Source organism: Periophthalmus magnuspinnatus, chromosome 7 (assembly GCF_009829125.3).
Source record: "Periophthalmus magnuspinnatus isolate fPerMag1 chromosome 7, fPerMag1.2.pri, whole genome shotgun sequence".
NCBI lineage: Eukaryota > Metazoa > Chordata > Actinopteri > Gobiiformes > Gobiidae > Periophthalmus > Periophthalmus magnuspinnatus.
Window position 1 is genome coordinate 27,466,360 of NC_047132.1, and position 18,066 is coordinate 27,484,425.

The 18,066-nt window shown below is 38.1% G+C and overlaps 1 protein-coding gene across 7 annotated transcripts in view; it reads left to right on the forward strand.

The window, feature by feature from the left end:
• ampd2b (adenosine monophosphate deaminase 2b) overlaps positions 1–17,920 on the forward strand; it is a 31,928-nt gene extending 14,008 nt beyond the window's left edge. For 3 of the 7 annotated variants that reach the window (XM_033969890.2, XM_033969892.2, XM_055223066.1), the window contains exons 2-18: positions 4,129–4,256; positions 4,563–4,693; positions 5,736–5,804; positions 5,882–5,984; positions 7,872–8,061; positions 8,997–9,138; positions 10,191–10,280; positions 10,511–10,640; positions 10,733–10,927; positions 12,042–12,173; positions 12,282–12,445; positions 13,341–13,467; positions 13,656–13,819; positions 14,593–14,713; positions 15,297–15,470; positions 15,548–15,658; positions 16,212–17,898. In XM_033969890.2, coding sequence (XP_033825781.2) covers positions 4,129–4,256; positions 4,563–4,693; positions 5,736–5,804; positions 5,882–5,984; positions 7,872–8,061; positions 8,997–9,138; positions 10,191–10,280; positions 10,511–10,640; positions 10,733–10,927; positions 12,042–12,173; positions 12,282–12,445; positions 13,341–13,467; positions 13,656–13,819; positions 14,593–14,713; positions 15,297–15,470; positions 15,548–15,658; positions 16,212–16,427 — 2,387 coding nt within the window. In that variant the 3' untranslated portion in view covers positions 16,428–17,898. Of the gene's footprint in view, positions 1–4,128; positions 4,257–4,562; positions 4,694–5,735; positions 5,805–5,881; positions 5,985–7,871; positions 8,116–8,996; positions 9,139–10,190; positions 10,281–10,510; positions 10,641–10,732; positions 10,928–12,041; positions 12,174–12,281; positions 12,446–13,340; positions 13,468–13,655; positions 13,820–14,592; positions 14,714–15,296; positions 15,471–15,547; positions 15,659–16,211 lie in introns of all 7 variants that reach the window. The other 4 variants (XM_033969891.2, XM_055223065.1, XM_033969893.2 and 1 more) reach the window with 2 other exon arrangements.
• The last annotated feature ends 146 nt before the right edge of the window (positions 17,921–18,066 follow it).

Genomic DNA, 18,066 nt, shown 5'->3' on the forward strand with positions numbered 1-18,066 from the left:
AAAAAATGAGCCAGCGAAACCATTTTGGAGCTAGTCTTGAGTATCTTTGAAGTGGTAATATTACTGGCAAATCATATTATGCCTGTATGGTGTTATTAGTGATGTATTAGGAAATATTGCATGTATAAAGCACAATTAACTAATATAATAGTAACTGGACATAATGCACAGCCCACACATCTACCACATATGGTCATTTTAAGAACCAGGATGTAGAGATGAGCAGATAATATTATACATTTTGTTTTGAAGATATGCAAAATTTGAATATTGAGTATATTGTTTATTCAAAGATCCTATATTACACAAAATGGACTTGTGAACTTCAAACGATATTATAATGTTACTTCCTCTAAAACGTACCTGGAGTTGTGTTTTGTTTCATTCACACAAGTGTCTGAGAGAAGAACATCCTAAATATGCAAAGTTTTTGTGTTAAATATGTGCGAATGAAACAAAACACAACTCTGGGTATATTTTTGATGAGGAAACAACATTATAACAGATCAGAAAATAGCATAATATGGGTTAGTTACATTGTACAAAATGATATTTTTGTATGGTGAATTTCACATTTACATTAGTCTGAACAACTAATACATTTAAATACATGCTTTAACACATATGTTGCCATAGTATCATAGTATAGTCTGAATATCAGACTAGCATGTGTGTCAACCTATGACCGTTTGCTAGTTAACCTGCTAATGCCTCTGCTTAAACTAAAACTCTAGTATCTCCTTTTTTACATTGCGCCTCTTCTTACTCAGTTTTGAGCTCTGACTTTTTCTAATGAAATATGCATGTTGTGGAAATTAGTTGGCACTCTGATAATATTTGACCTCTTTTTGCAGCTTAGAGGAAAAATAGAACAAGGATTTAATGCTTCTCTCCTTTGTGCAACATGCTACTGTTATTATCTTTATGTGTTTTAAAATCGATACAGATTACAATGCACATATTGAATGACACTATCCATGAGTTTAATTTCCAGTGTTTTGCTTGTGCACAGTGGGGGATGAGGTGTTATGTAAGAATAGATGCACGTATCCAAATATAGCGTCCATTAGGGGATTAGCCCTGGGTCCGGTTGGCCTGGCTGTTGTATGACCCGGCTTGGATGGATGTCTTTGCCGATGGTCGCATCCTGCTCCCCTCTCTGTCAGCTGATGTTATCTGAGCAAACATAGATAAGACTGCTGTTTGCGGTATCACACAAGCCCTCCATATTACACCCTGCATCGTTCTATGACTTGACTCTTTCTTTCCAGTTTTCTCCAGTTATGTTATATTTTCAGTACAGCTGTGGACATACATTGATGCAGGTTGAAATATAGTAAAACATGATGTAGAAATGCATATACTGAGTTGCATGGGATTGGATAGAATTTTTTATTTTTTTTTTTTTTACCTTTGCTAGGTCAAAAATATGAACTATTTTATGTGCTACAGGCTGGTAGTGGAATGCATGTTTTAAGTTTATTATTACATCTATTAATGCATATTTTTGGCATAGTTCTTATTGTTTCTGATGCCTTACATGTAAAAGGGTGTTGTTAGCTTGCTAGTAGTCCTCTTACTCTCTGTTGTTATGATTTAAAGAGCCCATATTAGGCTTTGTGATGTTATTTCCTCATCAGAAACAGACCTGGAGTTGTGTTTTGTTTCATCCACACATGTTTAAAACACAAACCCTGCATATTTAGACTGTGTTTTTATAATCCGATAATTTCAGCCCTGGAATTCCCAATCTCTACTGAACAAAAGGTAAAAGAGAGATGTTAACTTGGAAACTATTGCTTCATGACATCACAAGGTGCAACGGAGCATTTTGAGCTTTGGGGATGTACTGTAGACAGATTAATAATAAAGGGTTTCTCAAACATGTGTGAATGAAACAAAACACAACTCCAGGTATGTTTTTGATGATGCAGCATTATAACAAGCTCGAAGCTCACAAGTCATGTACTATAGGATCTTTAATGAGCACAGACACACTAGTATTAGCACTACTCCAATCCTTTCCATATGACCTCTGACACTCAAATGATAGTATCCAATTTGACTAACTTGTTGAGTCTGATGATTTAAACCTGTTGAGAGAAACATATTTCAAACCTTTTCACATTTCGCAATACTTGAATCTGTAAATTGCATAAAACTGGGTCATCACAATTGACCAGTGGTTGTGTAAAAGTCCCAAGTTTGATAACCGGACGGCGCCTTATGTGGAATTTGTGTGTTCTCCCTGTTTCCGTGCCGGCTCCATTTTGTTCTCCATCTCGGTGGGATTGGTTAAATAAATAAAAAACAAAACGGTTTAGAATTTCTTTTAGACCTGCTATTTTCAGCTAATTACTGTGAATATTGTCATTTTAATTTGCACCAACCCCCCTCCAAACCCCTCCATCTCATAAGCAGTATTGTCACTCATTATACTTTGCCAGAAGAGCCTGTTCACCTAATTGCTTGATCGCATTCATTTTGAATTCAAGTCTTGAATCAGAGCACTAGTCCTTGGCCAATTAGTTTCACTGTTGCGCAGATACAAAATATGTGAATGTCTGAGCTCTTGCAGAAGGTGTGGGAAGGTTCATTGTAAAAGGTCAGGTTGGATTGGTTTGGGACTTTTGGACGCTGGAGAGAGTTTGTGCATCACGGAAACTTGGTGCTGAGGAGGACGTGTTGATTGGACAGTGTTGAGCAGAAGGTGAGGAGCGCATGCTGAGTTTTGGCCATAATTGTTCCACCACCTCACATTATAGAATCAACTTTATGCACAAAAGAGTTTTATTTCCAAATTTTTGATCTTTAATATAAATCCAAAACAATGCTTTCTAGTTTGACTGTTTGTTGTTTGTTTTCTTTGCTGATACACTCAGTACGCAGTATGACATGATTAGCTTCCTCTTTCCATAACAGCTGTTAATTGGCAGTGTGCTCTGTTAGCAACAGCATGTTTACAAGTGGGATAGACAAATCAATGGCAGTAACATCATAAAACATCTTGTGCATTACTCTTGTAATCACACTATTGTTCTACTGTCTTGTTTTTCTCATATTGGCCAAGGCATATTTGACATGCCCCTGTTTCAGTCCAGCTACTATCTTGTTCCAGTAGAAGGAAAAAAGAAATACATAGTTTCACTTTCATAAAAAAATGTGCTGTTTGCATTCTCCTGGCTTAGTGGCTGAGTGGCTAGCACTCTCACTTCATAGCATAGAAGGTTTTGGGTTTGATTCCCGGTTCGCCCAGGACTTTCTGCCTGGAGTTTGCATGTTCTCCCTGTGTCTGGGTGGGTTTCCTCCGCTTTCCCTCCATCGACCCAAAACCATAGGTCAAATCCTCCAGCTAAAGTAGTCCTGACCAAGCCTGGCAACAAGATATCGGAGCTGGGTCCTTGGGCACAGGGCTGTGTGCCCACTGCTCCTGACCCGTTGCCCCAGCGACATTGAAGGATGGATCAAATGCAGAGGACAAATTTCCCTATGGGGACAATAAAGTGTAACCTAAACTAACCTAACTTGCGTGACTGTCTGTGGCCTGATAGTCTAAAAATACAGACACAAGGTGAGCTGTCATTCTAGCACTTCACTGGATTAAATATTTAGCAAGAATCTAAATATTTTAGCAGTAGGTGCATTGTTACAGAAGGACAATTAATATCAATGTTGTCCAGAGTCTTAATCTTTTCCTGGTGTGGCAAGGCTGGCAGCTGCCCCTCTCAAAGACCCTCTACTTGTTTGTCCCTCTTGGCTTTCCATGACAACTGGGTGCATATAAACTACCAGTGCAGTGGAACAATGGAGGGTATTAGCTGGTGATGTGCTGATGGCACTCCACCCAAATGCTCCATTGTGTCTTGAGGCACAAACAGCCGCTGAGCTCAGAGCAGACTCAGGAGTAAAGACCAAACAAGCCCCACTAACCAGCACCACTGTTTCTGTCTCTTTAACATAACAGGAGTGAGTGAAATGAGACTTTAGCACTGATTCACACTGTAGTTTTCTAACAAGCTTTTGGCAACAGGTTTTTGAACTGAAACAAATCCAGCAAATATAAACACAATGCACAATACTGGATGCAGTGTTTTAATTTTCTACCTCTTTTCCTTTTATGTCTCTCAGCAGTGGATCCTCGTGGTAAGCGGCACCTGCTCACTCCTCAGCACTCCTTACCCGGGATCCCAGTGGCTCTGAAACAGTCCATTGACCTGCGCACTTCCATGGACGGGAAATACAAGGAGATTGCAGAGGTACAAATACAACTATGAAATATCTGAAAATGTGTGTGTTCATTTTATTGCTGCCTTGGATTGTTTTGCTAAATATCATCATTTATGACCTTCAAGACGAAATATTCAGGGTTTATTGAGACTAATAAGAACATACCACATAATAGGTACGTCTGTTTTACTTGAGAATGAAGTATAATGCAGGTTCAGTCTATTCCGGCTCTCACACCTCCCACACTGCCATGTGGGATTGCATACAGAGCATCTTATGTTGACAGTTATGGCCGTTCACGTGGCTTTGCTTGTATTGGATTATGATGTGTGCAGGAGTTATTCTCTCGCAGTCTGGCTGAGAGTGAGATGAGAAGTGCCCCGTACGAGTTTCCAGAGGACAGTCCCATCGAACAACTAGAGGAGAGACGGCACCGCCTCGAGCGGCAGATCAGCCAAGATGTCAAGTACGACTTTTGCACATGAAAATCTATTTAAGACTTGCCCTACACTGAAAAGCTTTCAAAAACGACCTTAAACAGCGCTCAAAATGGAGGGTTAATAAAATATGATCAACTACTAACTTATATGCAGAGTATATAAAATCTATACCTAGATACTTATTGATCCTAAAACAAGTATTAAAAGGAGATACTGATTTAAGCATGTCTTGATACTAAAGAAATGACATAAGTAGGATAATGTTGGCCCTTACCTGAATACTTTTATAATGGTATTTGCTCTATTTCAGAAGTTGTTTATAGACCACATGGTTATATAATAGAAACTACTATTTTGTGGTGAAAATTGCATTCTATTATTATTATTATTATTATTATTATTATTATTATTATTATTATAGTGGCATATCTGCATTGAGTATCAGTCCTTTTCTTTAGTATGAAAACTGACACTATCAACACAACACTAGTAACTAAAAATTTATTTTGTTGATACTTTGCAGCTGATGTCATAAAAATACCTTGGGGGATGTGAGGCCAACTGTAGACACTGCTCTGTCTTTAATCAAGTTAGACTTTAATCTGAGCTTTGTTTTAACACAATCTGACTATAAAGAACTGACTACAACAGGTGAGATGATTCGTGCCGATTAACAAGTCCCTCTCAAATTACATTAGAGTCACAAGCTAGCTAGCATTAGCCAACAGTTTTTCAATGAGTCAACGAGTAACAGTTTGTATTGAAAATGTGTTGTTTAAATCCATTTTGTTTGTTTTTTTACTTGAGTTTTCAGATAATCTTAAAACTTTTTTGGCTGCGTTAGCTAATGCCATGGTGACTGATGGACATTCTGCCATAGATATACATGTAGGACACCCCCAGCACGATGTCACCACTAAGTATCAACATCCATAAAATACACTGAACAAAATGCACGTTAGCATAATACTATCTCGGCCATTGGGTTTCATAAGATTTCAAATAGCATAGCAGCGTGACTTTAGTGCACCACAAGAAACTCTATAAATAAATCACCTGTACTCGCAGGTTTGAGCCTGACATCCTCCTCCGCGCTAAACAGGAGTTCATGAAGACTGACAGTGCCACGGATCTGGAGTAAGTGCTGCTATTATTGCCTCATTGTTCCCACGGTGACCAGATGAATGTGATCTCTGTTATTGATTTGTCATTAGATACATGAAGGAGCAGAGCCAGGCGTTCGACTATCAGGAGAGAGAGCTGGTCCCAGAGAGCGAGTATCAGAGAGTCACTATATCTGGAGAGGAGAAGTGTGGGGTAAGGCAAAATTCAAGATAACAACATAACAAGAATAACAAAAGTATAATATAAACTAGGATAAAATAAAAGGCTGGCATAAAATAAGATGTTATAATAAAAGTAGACTTCGATAGAATATAGAAACAAAATATACAATATGGGCAGAATAACTATGATAAGTAGTACTAGAAAAAGAAGTAGTAGGCGTAATTTTAATAGGCATTATTGAAGTTAAACAAGTCAAAGTGTAGCCCGTATATGGCCTGCGTAACCGGAGGTGACAATAAGAAGTCTTTAACGTGTGACTTTTGTGAAACCCAGTCTTCTGTTTATCATTTATGTTACACTTAGAGAACATAAAAATCTAAAGATAACAGCTGCCCAAATCAAGTAAATGCAAAAACTAGAGGAACGTAGATAAAGGTTATTAAAGGTTTAGATATAAATGAAAGAAAATATAATTGTCATCTTGTAATGTTGTATTTCTTTGCTGCTTTTAAGTGCAAGTCGCAACTATAAAAAACTCATGCTTAATAATACAGCAAGAACATCACATGATATAGTGATAATCAATTTTGAACTGTGATGACAATAAATACTTTACAGCTGATGTCATTCAATTCAATTCAATTCATTTATTTTTGTAACGCCCAAAATCACAACAACAGTTGTCTCGAAGGGCGTTCATGTTTTGGTTGATGGGGGAAACCGGAGTACCCGGAGGAAACCCATCCAGACACGGGGAGAAACATGAAAAACTCCACACAGAAAGGCCTGGTGACCCGGGGATCGAACCAACCTTCTTGCTGTGAGACATGAGTGATGGCACTCAGTCACCGTGCCGCCAAGACACAAAAAACAAAACAACAGGAAGAATCAGACACAACAGGAAAAATCAGACACAACAGGAAAAATCAGACACAACAGGAAAAATCAGACAATATAAGAAATCGGCCAGGCGAGGGGGAGGAAGACCAGACGAGGAGGAGGAGAGCCGGGCGAGGAGGAGGAGAGCCAGGCAAGGAGGAGGTCCAACTGTCATCGGGGCATCTGAAAGAGATACACTCCACAGGGGGAGTGGGACAGGGGACAACATGTGAATAGTATTGCTGATGAGAAAATAGGGCAAAGTAGAGGATAGTGCTCAGGTTGCCATACTTCCCCCAGCTAGTTACTCCTACTGCAGCTTATCTTTCCTGGGGGTGTGAAGCTAACTGGGGGCACTGCTCTGTGTGAATCAAGTTAGACTTAATCTGAGCTTTATTTTAACACTGTTTGACCAGAAAGAGCGGACTTGGTTGGAGCTGCAACAAGTGAGACGATTTGTGCTGTTAAACAAGTTTCTCACACGTATTATTATAGTCACAAGTTAAACGATAAAATGGATGGAAACTAATTTATGCCACAACAACCCAAGAGCAGAATTCAACCACAAAACTATTCTAAATCTACAATATGTATGAAAAAAAAACTTGAGCTGCAATAAAAACACTTTAGTACTTAGTTTACGTCTGTAATGTGTTATAGAAATTATAAAATTCAATCTTTTATGGCTTAAATCTTATCATATAGCCCAAAAATAAACAATCTCTCAAAAATAACAAATCTTTCCTTTTTCTCCTTTTTGTTGAAAATCAAATACCTAAAAAATGACCATGAACACTTGGCTCCTGGTAAAGGCTCCTGAAAATCCGTTGTTTAAATACATTTTTTTCTTGGATTTTCAGACAATGTTAAAACTTTTCTTTATGTGTTTGCTAATGTGTTCATTGTGTCACCATGGTGACTGTTAATATTTCCCTTTTTTCTATCTAGTCTGCCATGGTATTTAATCTTATGAATTAGTGCTAAAAACAAACAATGTCTATTCAGTCTGTATTCAGTTGTTTTTTTCCCCGTGTGCAGGTCCCTTTCACAGACCTCCTGGATGCAGCCAAGTGTGTGGTGAAGGCCCTGTTTATCCGACAGAAGTACATGGGACTGTCTCTGCAGAGCTTCTATCGCACGGCCGCTCGGTTCCTGCAGGAACTCAGCGAGAGGCCTCTGGATCTGGATCTGTACGAAGAGGAGATCCCAGAGACCACCAGCACTGCCAGTACAGACAGAAATATTCAAGATTGGCAATATGGGGGATTCAAAAAATACCAATGTCAGTCTTGTGAGAATCTGCTATTTTTCAATATATCACAGTTCAATCATTCAGTCATTTTTAGCATGACAGGCCTAGTGTTTGTGTAATCTCTCAGTCGTCGAGGTTGAATTCAGTTAACTGGACAAAAAGTGAAGACATTTGGCTGCTCATCTAAGGGGCTTCTTCAGTTCTGCTCAGATCGCTGGTGGACTCTGCCTTATATCTGTCTGAAGAAAGGAGCTAACTACACTGAAACTAACGCACCTATTTTTTACAGTTTTTGTTTGTTAGCTAGGTCTGCTGAACTACACTAAGAGTAAACTGTGCCTGAGCCATATTTTGCATAATCAATCAGGCCCCTAAGGTTCTCTTACACCTATTAGCATACTGGTTATCACTATTATTTTTTAATTAGGTCTGATGGACTTATAAATAGGAGATAAGTTCCTGTTCAAAGATAGATTGTCTTTCCTAACAAAAATTGCCTCTTTAACTCCCCTCTCAAACCATTTCTTTTCTTTGGCTAAGATCCGTACCTCACAATCTTCAAAGGAGTGGTTAGTGGCTTTGAAATGAACTTTTTGTCCAGGCCTAGTATGATTACAAACGAATACAAAACATAAACCCAAAAGATAAGCTATATATTCCAATGTGTAATATTTTCTTGTCTTAAATAGTGCCACCTGTAGAAACAGTTACGATAATGAGTTCATAAGTTTACAAGCGCTAAAAGTCACAGGTGGAAAACAGTGGAGACTTTACAATAGCAGCATACTATGTCTTTCTTCTTCGCGAACTCGTAGCAAGACACCCCCACGGCCTCCTCGCCCCATCTGTTCCCTCTATGTGCAGTGTCCCACTTCTTCCTTCACAATTGTGACTCAGTCTGTCTCTTTCAGATGCCACTGTGCACCCACCTGCCTCCAAAACGCACCCCTATGAGAACCAGGACCCCTCCAGCACACCCCCCGACATCGGCTACGGGTGCAAAATGGTGAACGGCGTCATGCACGTGTACACCAGCAGGAGCACCATGGACAAGTGAGAGGCTTCAAATATAGAATTCATTTTACCGCTATATATTCAAACACTGATTTCAAATACTGTGATGTACGTATTTATTCATGGGTTTCAGATTTTGTTCATCACTCCATGACATCTGAGGGCTTTCTTCCATAAAAATATATGTATAAAATGGTTAATTGTTATGGGACCAGTCATAATTTTTGTCTTTATAAAACTCATGGATATATTGATTTAGATTAAGCTGAACCTTCTTATATTTAAGGTTTTCAACACAGACTTTTGAACCACTTTGTACATACATTACATTCTGGAGGGAGTCAACCACATGCTTGAAAATGCACTACTATTGCCTGGAATGTTCCACGGTATGGCATTATTTATTGCATTATCGTTGTAAGCTGGCTCACCTCTCTAAGATCTGACCTAGAACTTGGACAGGACGTGTCATCTGCCCGTCCCCATGAAGATTGATAAGTTTAATATCCCGAGACATTTTCATCCACACAATAACTTCTCCATAGAGACAGAGCAGGTAGCAGAATATCCCCTAAAGGTTACATAGTGCATCTTTAACACATATTTAGACCAATTAAGTTCAGTTATGGCTTATATCTTTGATCAAATTTACTTTATGAGATGTTTTTGCTTACAATCTTGCGTCATAATCTTTTTTCCCTCATGCCCAGTATGTCTTGATTTCTATTTCTCATAAAAGTAGGAATTTATGTGTAAAGTCCTTGAAACTTGTAGATCTCTGTAGCAGACATAGATTGCAAAAGATTAAACAAACGGAGCAGTCAGATGCCCTTGGATTATTTTGGCTATGTTTTGTTTTTTTGTTTACCCATAATTCTCTGCGTGTTTGACAGTCTCATCTCTCACTGACAACCAGAGCTGTGCAATAGATGAATACATAGTTTATCTGAGCCTGTATCTCTTTAAGTATAAGCCTATTTATTATTACGAAAGGTGGGTGATGTGGCGAGATAGTGTTTTTAGTCCTTTAGTCTGACTCGGAAATAAATGTTTACTAAATGTGTTTGTTGTTTGTTTATGGTTTATAACAGGAGCACCGAGTTGGACCTGCCTTACCCAGACCTACAGGAGTATATTGCTGATATGAATGTGATGATGGCTCTGATCATCAATGGACCAGTGTAAGGAAAACACTGACTTAAGCATGCCTAACAGAGTATTTTAGTATGTAAGTAATAAAATATCTCTCGGTTAGCGTGTGAATAAGGTGGACACACAGCAGTCCTTTATTCCAAAGACAAAGAGATAGTGATAAGACTATGTTTTGTTTCAGATCTTTTTAAGCCAATGTTGCATCTTGTCATTAAAAAGTCTAATTATCAAAGTAAATATTACTCTTTATCTGCCACAGAAAATCCTTCTGTTATCGTCGCCTACAGTATCTGAGCTCCAAGTTCCAGATGCATATCCTGTTAAACGAGATGAAAGAGCTGGCAGCGCAAAAGAAAGTCCCCCATAGAGACTTTTACAATATCCGTAAGGTGAACTCCGCAGCTGTTCCTACTCACACATCAGAGCAGCCCCGGCGTTTGCTTCTGAAATGTAAATGTCTTTTTTCTCTTTTTCAATCCAGGTTGACACACACATCCACGCGTCTTCCTGTATGAATCAAAAGCACCTATTACGCTTCATTAAAAGGGCTATGAAGAAAAACCCCGCGGAGATCGTTCACATGGACCGTGGGAAGGGACAGACGCTCATGGAGGTTTTCGAGAGCATGAACCTCACAGCCTTCGACCTCAGCGTGGACACTCTGGACATGCACGCTGTGAGTGTTTCCCAACCAGGAGAATGGGGGCACTATGGCGGTAATATGAAAGATTGTAGATTACTGCAAAAGAAGAGGACATTGAACAGTACCTGAATAAAAATGTTCTCTATAGTGAATTTTACATCTACATTACATTTACATTTTGGTGGATTTTGAACGATATCATTAAAACAATCAAATAAAATAATTACAATATACTAATAAAGTAAACAGATTAGCCTAGTATCGTACTAGAGTTATGGGTTACTTGAATTGTGAGCAGTGGTGGAGAAAATATTCAATTTTGTTACTTAACTAAAAGTACAGATAATGGAACAAAAAATACTCAAGTAAAAGTGTATGTAAAAGTATTAAAGTACCTATTTAAAAAGGTACTTAAAGAGTAAAAAATTAAACTATTTTGTGCAGATTTTGAGGTCTTGCACTGATTTTGATAAAGATTTGTGCCAAATTTTGTGAAGTTTTTTCTAGCAGTTTTTTATTTGTGTATTTTTGTTTGCTCAAAAATAAATCCTCAGCCTCTTCATCAGGTCTTAAAAAATGCTTTTATTTTTTCAGTCAAGTTAAAAAATGTAGTGGAATGGAAAGTACAGATACCTGCTCTCAAATGTAGTGAAATAAAAATTAAAAACTATCCCCTATAAAATTGACTTAAATATAAATTGTAGGCATCAGTACTTTACTTTTACTTTGTTACATTCCTCTATTGAGTTGTAGCTTATGGGAAAATCAAGACAAAAACTATAGACCATATTAAAGGGACACCACATGCATAACGATAATAAATCTAGATGTTCAGTTGACTCTTGGAAAAGCACTATATAAGACTAAGGCATTATTGTTAATTATTAGTATGTTGTTGCAGTAAAGTTAAAGTTGTGTGCATTTATATATATAATACACAACATATTTTGGTATAACTGGGACTAATTGAAATTATAAAAACAGTGTCTGTGTAGAAGTTAATTCACTGTAACTTGCAGGTTTTTAATATTGAATAAATTTATAGTAATTACCTGTGCTGCTTATGTAAATGATGCACTACCTTTCCGCAGTGCACTTTCCAAGACCATGGCTGGTAAATGCTAATGTGATTCTCATTTGTATTCAGGACAGGAACACTTTTCATCGTTTTGACAAGTTCAACTCCAAGTACAACCCGATCGGAGAGTCCATCCTGAGGGAGATCTTCATTAAGACTGATAACTACATCGAGGGCAAATACTTCGGTCACATCATTAAGGTGCTCACTGCCTGCATAAACACCTGTATATTAGCCCTGTTTACTGTGAAGAGAAAATGCCTGCCTGTAGCGCCCTCTGCTGACCTCTCTGTGTCATTTCTCTTTCAGGAGGTGATGGCTGACCTGGAGGAAAGCAAATATCAAAATGTGGAGCTGCGACTCTCCATTTACGGACGCTCCAGAAACGAGTGGGACAAACTGGCCAAGTGGGCAGTGAAACATCAGGTGTATTCAGATAATGTCCGCTGGCTCGTCCAAGTTCCAAGATTATTGTGAGTAGATGCTGGGTTATAAAGTGTTCAAAAATGTTGCTGTATTAAAAAAAAAAAAGATTGTCTGTCTGAATAAGAAAATGATGGTTAATGGAGAAAATAGAAAATGTAGCACATCTGAGCCTGACGTTGTTACATAATCCAAAAACCGACAGACAATTAAACAACCTCCCTGTGGAATGTGGACTCTATTTAAATGCATTGTGTTGGATATAATTAAAGGTGCACAATTTAACTTTCCTGCTGTGGTAGCTGCGGTATCTTTAATTTATTCATTACTTTTGTTTTTATTGCTCATATATACATGGAAAATATGCATTCTTACTATGAGCAGGGTGACCTCTCCACAGATCAGACCTGTAATTTGGCTTGATGCCCCTCAACGTTCCAACTGAGTGCCACAGAGGCAGAAATATGGGCAGCTTAACAGATAAAATGTGTTTCTTTGCTTTTTATTGCTTCATTTTTATTATGGAGCTGTAGTTTTCACTGCACAATAATTATTTCCTTAACACACAGACTCAAATACATGTTATTTAAGGAGAGAAAAGTTTAGTTCAACTGTGTGTGATCCCAAAGTCTGTATCAGTGATAAATGTGTGTGTGTGTGTGTGTGTGTGTGTGTGTCTGCAGTGTCCCTGTTGTTTAGCTGTTAACTCGTTTTCTCCCTCTGCCATTACTCACCATTGACACTCGTATACCTTTGGCACTCACTAATAAAGTTTCAAAGATTGTGATGTCATCCGCGTAACCTTGATAGATAAGTTTACTGCTACACTGTGGTACATTCTTGGCACACCAGTAATTTTCCTAAAAACTTACATAGTGCAACTTTTTATTTATAAGTCATTCCCCTACGGTAAATGAAACCCTGATGCATCTCTTCTCTCTATAGTGACGTCTACCACACAAAGAAACAGCTGTCCAACTTCCAGGAAATGTTAGAAAACATCTTTATGCCTTTGTTTGAGGTCACAGTGGACCCCAGCAGCCACCCGGAGCTACACCTGTTCCTGCAGCACGTAAGACTCCTCTGAGCGTGTAATCATGTCTTCAAAATGTGACGCAATGCTCATTAGATAGTGCAGGAGGAAATTTGTATTCTAACTAATGTATTAATAAGGGTGAGTCAATTAAAGATGTCATTAGAAATCTACATAATGATAATATTAATTGGTTTTCCACCTCTATTTGTGCACGTAAACACTAGGTTGTCGGCTTTGACAGCGTTGATGACGAATCCAAACCAGAACAACATATCTTCAACTTAGACAGTCCCCTCCCTGAAAACTGGACGGAGGAGGACAACCCGCCCTACTCCTACTACCTCTACTATATGTATGCAAACATGACTGTGCTCAACCACCTGCGCAAGTGAGTAGGAGTAATCAGTAATTAGTTATAAGTAGTAAAAACCTTGCATAAGCTTACTGATAAAAGACAGTGAAACTTACAAGCTACATGAAAGTTTAAACAAAGTGCACACAGCTTGTATTTGTTTACTTTTTCTTTGAGTACTATGTAAATTAGAATCATTATCAACATGCAAAAATGTACCTATGATTAACAGGTATTACATTACTATTTTTGTGAGTGTGCTTTGGCCTTGAAAAATTTGTTTCAATTTTGTGCAAAGAGAGAATACTTTCACTTTCATACACTTGAAAGATATCAGATTTCAACTAAAGTATTGGCACACAAGTTGGAAAATCATTAACCTTGTAGTAAACCTGTCTATTTATAACGCTGGTTTTATCAATTAACTTTTGATTGCTGCAAAGGAAAAAGAAACACTATCACTTGGCAACATAACAAATAGATTACACTCAACTCTAGAGGGATTAGATTTAAGATGGTGAAAAAAATCTGAGGTTTAGTGAATTTCACAGAACTTACACAATTTTAATTCTTTATATTACCTAATTAAAATGCATTTATAGTTTCCTTAAGCATTGCAGAGACTCATTTTCCTCTGTGACCTTGGGTGAAGTTATGCAGTCTGGCGGCTTATTAACTCTCTCTTCACAATCAATACCATTTTGAGCCTATCACAGTATATTAGAGACTTTTACTACACGACCTTGTGCAATGTCGTCCAGTGTAGTCTGCAGTTGGTTTGCTGTTGACCTGCTCTACTTGTGTTGTAGGCAGCGGGGCTTCCACACTCTGGTGCTGCGGCCTCATTGTGGAGAGGCGGGGCCCATCCATCACCTGGTCTCTGGGTTCCTGCTCTCGGAGAATATTTCACATGGACTACTGCTCAGAAAGGTGAGAAGAGGCTGGTCTGTGTGTATTTAGACATGGCGTTAGTGATTTCAAAGTCTGCTGTGCCAATATTTTAAGGAAAGTGCGGAAAATACTGTTGATCAATAGTGGTTTAGTTCAAATTGTATTGTATTTATTTGAATTGTGACAAACATTTTAACAATCAGCAACATAAATACCAACATTCTCAGTTAGACAGCATTTGGTACAGTATAAATTGCAAATAGACTATTCCATCCATCTTTTTCCACTCACCTGGGGCCGGGTCACGGGGGCAGCAGCCTAAGCAGGGACTCCCAGACTTCCTTCACCCTGGACACTTCCTCCAGCTTCTCCGGAGGGACCCCTAGATGTTCCCAGGCCAGCCAAGAGACATAGTCCCTCTAGCGTGTCCTAGGTCCCTGGGTATGTCTCACCAGAAGGAGACCCTGGGGAAGAATCAGTATGAAAAGACATCAACCAATGTTTTTATTCAGAGTTTTGTATTAAAAATAAATAAAACACATACATAAACCACACATTTTAACTGCCAGTGTTAATATAAGTAACATATGATATCACAATTTAACGTGTTATGTCCCTCCAGGCTCCTGTACTGCAGTATCTGTACTACTTGGCCCAGATAGGCATTGCCATGTCCCCCCTCAGCAATAACAGCCTGTTCCTTAGTTACCACCGTAACCCCCTCCCCGAGTACCTGTCCCGAGGCCTCATGGTGTCTCTATCCACTGACGACCCACTGCAGTTTCACTTCACCAAGGTCAGTCCTTCACTTTCATTTATAATGTTTTAAAAGAGGTATTTGGATTATTTTATATTGTGGTGTAATCTATGCAGGAGCCCCTAATGGAGGAATATAGCATTGCAGCTCAGGTGTGGAAGTTGAGCTCCTGTGACATGTGTGAACTGGCCAGAAACAGTGTCCTGATGAGTGGATTCTCACATCAGGTATATTTACAGTTGTTTACTATTGTATTTATAATATTAAAGGCTTTCTATTTAAATGAATCGTTACACCTGAAACAATTCCAGAAATAGTCTTAATCCTTTATTCTGTGACTCAACAAACATAATCAACCAGGCTGCGTTACAAACACATTTCTTTCGTACTATAAATATATTAGAGCCTCTTTTGCACATGGAACGACTAACCTGTTTTACACTTATTTTTATATCAAATGACGTTAGAGTTCGATCTTCTTTACCAAATCAAAATGATAGCTCCACTAATAGCTCCAAGCCCTTTAATACATAAGCATGAATAAACTGAATAAACTAAATAAACTTAAACTTAAAATCCTCAGAGATAAACTTATATTCACTAAGTTGTATCCGATTATCATCGGGCAAGCACTAAGTGAAACCTTGCCTCAAAAATAGTGGGTGTTTTGTCAAGGGCAGCTGGAGTTACTTGGTTTCGTCCCAAGTCTGGAGTCTGGACCAGAGGCACCTGCTGAACACTGGGGCCCATTCTTCAAACCTTCTCTCTCTCTTCCTTTAGGTCAAAAGTTACTGGCTCGGTCCAAACTACATCAAGGAGGGACAGGAGAGCAACGACATCAGACGCACCAATGTCCCGGACATCCGCGTGGCCTATCGCTATGAGACCATGTGCGAGGAACTGAACCTAATAACCCAAGCCATTCGCACTGACGCACTAGAAACCATAGAAGAAGAGGGCAGTCTGTGTATGGGAGCTGTGCAGGGACAAAAATGAAGCAACAACAAAAATGAACTGGCTTTACTTGTTTACTTCCCACCTCTGTATACAGATTTACATATCAACCAATGGCACTTGTGGAACGAGAAACCTTTTTATAAAGAGACTTAGAGAGAATATATGAGATAGGATGTATATGGATGAAATTATGAACTATATTTATTATTTTATCTTTGTTTTTTTTTGTTTTTTCCATGGCCAAACACTGTCAACATTATCTATTTCATAATTTCATTATTTATCTCTTGTAGCAGCCATTGAATAACACTACTGTTGATATGCACTGACCCAAAACTAGAACAATCTAAAAATGAATACAACATATTACTATATTATAAATGCATCCCATTCACTCTACTATACATATTTGGATGAGAAGTAAGTGGCATTTCTTGCATATTTGTTTTAGTTACTTTAAAAAAAACAACAAAACTCTGGTACTACTGCAGTATGCTGCTAAGACCACTACTTTAACCGATATTATCAATACTTTGAGTACTACTATCACCACTGGGATACCTTACATAGGCCTGTCATGATAGCACATTTTGAAGTACTTTTTGTCGCTGATACAATAATAATAATGCAAGATAATTCCTGTAAACCATTTTTAAATAGGTAGTATCATTAAATGGCCTGGGCTGTAACTAAGTAATAGCAGAATAAAGCAAAAATTAACCACAGAACTTACTTTTTCAACCCTCTACAGCTCAAATCTGATCGTTTAACAATAAAAAAAATACCCCAAATCCAATCACTTTTACAGAGAAATTGTAAACACGACAAATTTTTAGTCCCAAAATACATAGTTCCCGCTGTCATACACTGAACGATAAGTCGATGTAGTGATTATCATGACAGGCCTAACCTTACATTTTGCTGCTAGTATTTTTGAATGTACAGATGACACATTTTGCCTCAGATTGGATTAAAGAGAAACTTGTGTTACTGTATAATATGACGCACTTGCTTTTTTACTTCTCCTTTAAATATTTTATCCATCCTATAAAAATGGGAATTGCACAAAACGAGGAAACCGCAAAGAAGACAGAAAGCTGACTGCATAAAAATCAACCAAACCGTTTTACCCAATGGACATACCTCATGTTTCTCTTAATCAAAAAACACAGTTTGTACTATTCCTACATATTTTCCACCACTGCTCCAAATAAACTGTTGCTGTTTTCCAGTATTTTTTGCATGACCGCAGCATGCCTTTTCTGTCTGGTCTGGTGTGGAGTAATGCTACAATTATAAAGATTGAATTAATTTGACAAAACTTTAATAATAATAATATAATATAGTAATATCAATCTACGCAGTGAACAATGCATGGTCCTGTTCACTTTGTTCAGCAGTGCCAAATTTTACAACTCCTGTCTCCTGCTTGGTTTCTTGTGTTTTCAATGGGGCTACAACAGTCTCTATGTATGTTTGTGAAATATTATTTAATAAATGTTGTGTCTTGGAAAAATAAACGTCTATAAATCTACCTATGTATAGTTATTTTATCGTTGTATTATTATGAAACAACACAAACTGACCAAAACTGGAGAAGCGGCTTGAATGAGCAGCAAAACGTCTTCACTCCTACAACTTTTTGAATTTTTCTTTTACTATGAAACGACGCAAACTA